Source organism: Triplophysa dalaica, chromosome 1, assembly GCF_015846415.1.
Source record: "Triplophysa dalaica isolate WHDGS20190420 chromosome 1, ASM1584641v1, whole genome shotgun sequence".
Lineage (NCBI taxonomy): Eukaryota > Metazoa > Chordata > Actinopteri > Cypriniformes > Nemacheilidae > Triplophysa > Triplophysa dalaica.
Genome location: NC_079542.1, coordinates 20,166,019 through 20,173,803, shown reverse-complemented (window position 1 = coordinate 20,173,803; position 7,785 = coordinate 20,166,019). Strand labels below are relative to the sequence as shown.

General features: G+C 37.7%; 1 protein-coding gene across 1 annotated transcript in view; it reads right to left on the bottom strand.

The window, feature by feature from the left end:
* Positions 1-437: 437 nt before the first annotated feature.
* Positions 438-7,785, bottom strand: part of igdcc3 (immunoglobulin superfamily, DCC subclass, member 3) — a 76,642-nt gene continuing 69,294 nt past the window's right edge. Inside the window, 1 exon segment of the mRNA XM_056758304.1 lies at positions 438-6,365. Coding sequence (XP_056614282.1) covers positions 6,237-6,365 — 129 coding nt within the window. The 3' untranslated portion in view covers positions 438-6,236.

Here is a 7,785-nt window from a genome sequence, read left to right as displayed (position 1 = left end):
CCTGGAGATTAGAGATCAGGAATATTGCAAGACAAAGTTGCAGTCTGTGGAACAGAAATCTGATGTCAGTGAATCTGAGTAAATTATTCATGAATTTCCACATCCGGTGTGATCAATCCATGTGCAATATACTGAACGCTGTGGTTACTGTGGATAGACAATTAGCAACCATTCCAGAAAGCTGACAAGAGAAATTCAGATCGTCACACATGTTTGCAAACAAACCTTATCCAGACAGAAATACTGTACATGCTGCACACACACATATAGATTCACTAAAGCACTTTTAGGGGCCTGGAGGAAAAGTAGATGAAGATAGAAAGACTTAATTGAAGCAGCAAAAAGTCACTCACAAACAAATGAAACCATGTTTTTTCAAAACTAGAACTAGTTTATTGTCATCATTGTTATTGACTTTATTTACTCAGTGTTTCACAATGAACCTTCAAACAATACAAACCACTAAAAACGGTCTATTATTCTGTCTTTATATAAATATACATATACACATTCAAATATATGCATATATGTACATACACAACAGTGACCGGCTGTGATCAAACCGGTTCAGACATCAGATTTGGAAAAAACAAACTAGAATCATTTGTTCTTTGACAAATGCTGAGAATTCTTTTTTTTTTATGGGGACCTGCATTACAGAGAGGAAGTGAAGAGGAAACACACCTCACACACTGGCAGCAAAGAGTAAACTATTGTGCTATCGTCACTTTCTCTTAAATGTATTCTGTGAGGGGCAGAGGCTGGATGGTGAAACAGTGCTGCTGACGACACATCGATGAACCATATAGAGCATAACAGCGAGGGCTTGAGTTTTCCCCAAGCACCCCTGCTGTGCTTCAGAATTAACGTTTGTACAGCAGACTTTAAACAATGTGTGGTACTTAAGCGTGATATATTTCCATAATTATGTAATTCTCTAAGGGTGTATAAAGTTATTAAATAGCTGTACACAAATACAGTTTGCAAAATGAGAGATTAATGCATCATTTCCCAGATTTTCAAAAATGAACATGAAACATTTTGACAGTGAGTCTTTGAAGCTTTTCATTTCAGATGCGATATAACTAGAGGTATTCACTGTTTAGCAGAAGAGGTGTTGGATATACAAACGTATGAACCTTCACTCGTAGTACACAGACGTGACAGAAATAGCACCATACAGTAAGGAAATTAAACAATATATTGTATGACAAGGGCTTTAGCCACGAACACAGTTTTACAGAAGTGATAGTCATCATTACAGATAACAAAAGAAAAACTGCGATACAGTTGAAGAATCAAATCAGACAGAACAAAGACTTCAATCCAGAAATGGTAAACACCAGTCAAGGCTTTTTAACATGTTGTGCTTCCTAACTGACGTAAACAAAAATGTTTTTATCCATGTAATTGAAACAACTGACAAACATTCAAGGCTTTTTCACCTTAAGCGCTACGGATTGTATCTTTGTCATGCTGTCATTTACCAAACACAACAAATTCTCTTTGCTTGTTAAAACCAACAAATGGACAGTAATACAGAATGGAAGCTAAGAAGGTCAGCATGCAGCAATGTAAATAAAGATTTATATCTTAAATTATTCACTTCGAGGGATTATTCATAGCATATGGTCTGCATCAGTTGTCTCATAAAATCTCTTTGGAATGTCAGAATCTTTCACTTATAGCCAAAGTATACCCAGTTACTTTCTTTATTAGGATACCAGGAAGAGACATGATAAATAGTCACACCTTTAATACAGGATTTAGACAACAACCAACAGTAATATTAGGTGTTTTTGTTAAAACCCATCCAGCCTGCTAGCCTCTTAAGAATTTGTTGTATTTGACAGCATTCCAGAGATCCAGCCATACAACTTAAGATGAAAATATTTTTAATGAAAGCAATTTTATTTTTCAAAATAGCACCAGATTTTCACATGGTGATTGGCCAGATTTTTCTGCCTAATGACTTTTAGGATCAGTCAATTTTCTTTTTGTGTGACATTCCTTTCACAACAGTTAAGCGAATCCCCTCTGAATTGTCATTACTAAAACATTCCCTGTAATTTAGTGGTTTCTGTTAGATTTCACTGTAAATGGCACAATACAACATATGACTAGTCCTTAATACAGGGACAGACTTCAGGACAGTCATCATTTACTCATCCTCGAGTTATACATTGTTGAATACAAAAGAAGATATTTTGAAGCATGTGGAAAACCAAACATTTCTGGGGCACCACAGACTTTCATAGTAGTAGTTTTTTTCCTATGGTAGTCAGTGGTGCCCCAGAACTGCTTGGTTACAAACATGTTTCCAAATATCTTTTTTTCAGCTCAGTAGAACCAAGAAATTCATCCAGGTTTAAAACAACTTGAGGGTGAGTAAATGATGACAGAATTTTCATTTTTGGGTGATCTATTCCTTTAAAAAAATCTCATTCTTCACAGTAGAATCGTGTTCTTTACAGTATTCAAGAGTTCATCTATTCATCTATTCAGTTGCTTGTGCTGTGCAAGCTGACCCATCAGACTTGACATTTGTGAGCGAGGTAGACTGCACTACGAGGTGAAAAGCATCAAACTGTTTTGAACCATTGTGTGTTTGTGTTAACTTGTGAAACAGAGTGATAAACTCTTCTCACTCATGCTGCTGTTGCTTCACCTCCTAGTGAAGGATAAAAACGCTCACCCCTTTAATCCCTGTCCTGAAAGGGGCTTAACAGACTAAAACTGGTGCATATTATGTCACACAAAACCGTGTTTGTTTTACACATTCAAAGTTTGAACTTTCTGCTGCTCTGAATAGGTCAGTGTTGCCATAGCGTTGCTGGGAGCCGGGGCTGCTGCATGTTAATGCTTCAGCAACGAGTTTCCCTGGGGAAAGCTGGGATGCAGGACTAATGCTGACACAAACATGTCTTTCTTTACAGGGATGCGACAGCGCACGCATGTATGCGTGTGTGTGTGAGAGGTTTTTGTTCTTTTCACACTCCAAACTAAAAACTATACACAACATATTGAAGTAAACAAAGAGAAACAAGTGTTGCGAGCAGAGAGCCTGGGGACCTCATGCTTTATCACAGTAACTTTTCATGATGATGGTTATCCTCACATGTTCAATGCATGTGAAACAGGTTTTTTTCTTTATAAGACGTCTAGATTTTAAAAGCTGATAAGTGCTGAATCTCCCTTTAAAGGGACTGAAGGGGGAAGGAATGCGCCACAGAGTAAGAGACACATGGAAGTTCACTAGAGAATAGTTTTTCTTTGGAAAACAGAGAGAATTGATATTGGACAAATGTAATGTGTAAGGTGACTGATAAATCTGACATTTGATAAACACAAATCTGAAATTAACACCTGTTTATGGCCAAACAGGGCTACCGTAATACAAACCAACCAATTTGTCATAAAACACAGATTTCCACATTTTGGCATCTAATACATTCTGTACAAGTGTTTTTCTACTTAAGCTTGGCAAAACACTGTTTTCAAACACAGCACTGAATTTTGCCGAAGTGCCTATAGGCGCTTCAGAGACAAACAAACGACACACCACCAGAAAATCCACCAGAAAACAACAAGTGCATTAACCTGCGGATGACATTTTTGTAACAGCATTGACAATTGTATTGCATTACACAACTCAGTTCTTCTTATAATATTCATATTACAAGAATGTCAAGAGCACAAAAACTGTACAATAGATATTTCATAGAAACTTCAACAGCACAGCGTAACACATACCTTCCGTTGTTCAATTACTTCTATTAAACACAGCCAAAGAGTTGAGCGCGTATCTGTATACAGACAACACAGAAGCATCCACAATATGCATTCATTACAATAAATATACAGCACATTGTTTGACACATTTCTTCACTGTTATATACTGTGCACTTCTAATGGGATCATGTAGTCACAGGAACATGTGGTATATAAACAACCGATTGATTATCTAGCCTTACTTTGTCAATTCCTAAAAAAAGGATTGATTACAGAATTTCTGGGCATTATGAAATATGCAAATGTGACTCATTATCCACACATACACTGACAATAATGGCGATCATATACTGTACATTGTTATGGTGGCAAATAGAGAATATGGATTCAGGTACTGATGTTGAAGTCAGACACAAGCCTGTAAGTCTCACACATCTGATCAAGGTGGATTCAACTCAATAGAACAATCTAATAGAGAAACCCACGCAGGGGACTAAAATCACGTCATAAAAGCAAAGAGTATGAAAAGCTAATGCATTTCTGCTTTTATCTTACTGAGAGATGTTCGCTACTGATGGGTGTATGTACATTATGTGTGCGCATGAATATGTGTTTGTACTATACATAAATAACAATCTCCCCATACGAGCAGGAGTGACCTGAGAGCATGGCTGCTGTGTTGAGGTAGGTAACTAAGAAAATATATATGCACCATATGGGACATCAGAGGAGACAGAAAATCTTGCTGGTACTTTGAAACAGCTGGTCTTGGATTGGGTGGCTGAGCACACAGTGAACACCAATTGAAGGGTGTTTCAAAAGCAGGCCAGACACTTTGACACGTGAAGAGACGAGCAGACCAGCTCAGAAGTCCCCCTTTACTTGTATTCTGCTAAATTATGAATGTGTGGTTATGTGCGTACAGCACAATATAACTGATGCACTTTGTGCGCCCTGATCAGCATGGAACTAAAAGATGGGAAGGAGGGGTATACGATTTATGTGTGTGATGTACAACTCCACACAGACGCCTTAAGAGTCTTCAGTGTCTGACTTTGGCTCCTAAAGGAATGTTGGGTCGAAGAATACCAGAATGCTCATTCTTTCCATAGTGACGCTTATATGTTCGGCTGTTTGTGCAATTCATAACATGCAGCAGGTGCATCACATCGGACCACATTGTTTCGTTTATAAAGTTGCTGGAGAGTTCAAATCACAACTTCTGAAGTCACAACTATGATGAAATATCAAAATGTGCGATATGTGTATCAACAGTGACTGATTATCCCAGACCGGCAACAATTAAGTTTACTAATATATCAGCACCCACAGAAACAGCATATGTACTTAAATCCGAACAGAATGTTTCATATATGAGTATATTTGCACGCCTATTAGTTTTTTTCACAAAACATGCAAACACGTGAAACCGAACCATTCAAATACCCATGGACATCATTTGTATAGCTTTGTCCAGCATGGTTACCTGTCTTCTCCCAACTTTAACAAGTTGTTTCTGAGAGCCACAATTTTATCCTGAAGTCATAACAGTGCAGTTTTTCTTATAAAGTCTTTCCAAGTCGACTACAATAAAAATAAAAATACTCTGTTAAGGAACAAACAAAAGGAACAAAAAACAATCCTACGTGAATACTAGGAGATCTTTACAAGCAAAATTCATACAACAGTGTAATTTGTCAATTGGCATGAGGTACTGACATATCAAAACAGCAATTCATCAACATGGTGAAGCCAGGATCTCACGAACAGAAGCTCCGTTTCAATTTAAGAGAAGAACCACAATGACAAAAACAACAAAGTTATTTAGAGGTAGAACATTGACTTTAACATTTGGAAGTGCTATACGTTGGATTTTTTTCGTGGTTTGCCCGTAGAGAGCAGGAGAGCGGCAATCCTTGAAATCCGAGGTAGAGAAGCACCTTTTTCATTTCGACTGAACGCTTGATGTGTAGAAACAGAACAGACAGCAAGATGCAGATCTCAGAGACTTCCTTAAACACATTCATTCCAGCTGAGGTAGAGTTTTTTGTCACAAGTTCTAAGGTTCACATAGCCAACTCTAAAGTCTTTATAAAGGCTAAAACCTAATAAAAAAACATTGATATCACTGAAAACAAAAATCCTGAGAATAATCCCTGGTAGGTGGTCTCTGAATTCGAAACAATTGGTAGGCTGATAGCAGGCACCAGGTCATTGAACGTGTTAAAAAACTGAAATGTGGTTAAAATACTGAAAGTTTCGGCACACTGCCAAACGTAACTAAAATAACATATTATTTTGTTTACCTACCCAGGAGGAATAATAACTTTCCTTCACCCACTAAGGAGGACAGATGGACCCCAGCATTCTACTGTCCAGTGATTCCCGCAAAGGGAATGTAATATACAAATAATATAATCTTTGCACAGAAATGATAAAGTTGAATACTTCAGTTGACCTGAGTTGGACAGGAGTCTTAGTGGAGGATAGAGGAAGTCTCATCATCAGCTTTCATCCTCTGCTGGACGCTGCTGGAACTGCACTTCACACTCCTCTATGAGTCTTAAGTCATCCAGGGGAAGCGTGGACATCTGAGTATCATTGAATGAACAGGACACCAGGGAGCTCTCAATCTGAAAAGAAGCAAACATAACTATGTTGACAATGAAAAAAACACCAAAGTGCTTTGATTTATTCAGATATGTATAAATACAAATATGTGTGCCCATTAAGGTCATAGAGTTTAGTTAGGGGTCAATCTAGGCTATTGAGGTCGTTTTTTTAACAGCTTTAATACAATAAAACCTTATATAATACATAAATAAATACATATCTTAAAGTGTGAATGAGCATGACTACATCACGTTACAACCCATCACGCTCTCTAAGATCTCAAAACTTAGGACTTTTGACAACACCTAGAATAAAAAAATCCACCAAAGGGGGACGAGCTTTCTCATACGTAGCACCTAAACTCTGGAATAGCCTTGCTGATACTATTCGAGGGTCAGACACACTCTCCCAATTTAAATCTAGATTAAAGACACATCTTTTAAGCCACGCTTTCACTTAATGCATAGTTAATGAACAGCAGCTGCGCTAATTATTCTCTTTATTCTCTTTCCGCCTCTGCCTTGGGATGCCCATCCCGAGGTAGGAAGAAGTTCCACCATATCCAGACGACCGACAGATGCCCATCCCCAATTTGAGATTACGCTAGCTACAGCTGCAGACTGACTTACCATCCCAGCTCCATCTAAGGCAATTCCACCACCAGCCAAGAGAAATATGACCATCGGACCATCCCAGCTCAGACCACTACATCCCCAACCAAGAGCAAAGACGGACTATTTGTCTTATTAATGCTGAAGTTACAATATTTGGTATTAAATGCTAAACTAAAATCACATGTCACCAGTTTGAGTGCAGCTATGACACGTCAGAGGGGATCTGGCCCTCCCGGTTGAGCCTGGTTTGTCCCGAGGTTTTTTTCTCCATTAATCAATCATTGGAGTTTGGGTTCCTCGCCACAGCAGGGCAGTGTTGGCCTGCTCACCGGGAGACTGCATTCATTCATTTATTATTTAATTAGAAATTAGATATTATTTATTAGAATGTTACTCGTTGTATAAATACCATGCACTGTGCTGTGTTTTAACTTCTCAGTTTTTCCTGTTTGCCCCTGTAAAGCTGCTTTGAAACAATGAAAAGCGCTATATAAATAAACTTGAATTGAATTGAATTGACTATCATTCTGATTCTGCGACATTAAAGTGATATCTGGGTTACCAAAAACCATTGTATAGTTATTGCAAACTTTCAGGGTTTTTTTCAGGGTATTTTTTATTTGAATTGCACTTATTATAGTCTCATTTTTTCTAAAAAAATGTCTAACAGCTGTTTAATAATATAGTGTATGGTAAATTAAGGGGTAGTAGTGAGGTCTTTAATGTCGACATGTGCCAATAAATTAGCAATTCTTATTTTTATAGTATTATATTCAGTATATATTATAGTACAATTTTTTTCATTTTAACAGTCACATAACAATCT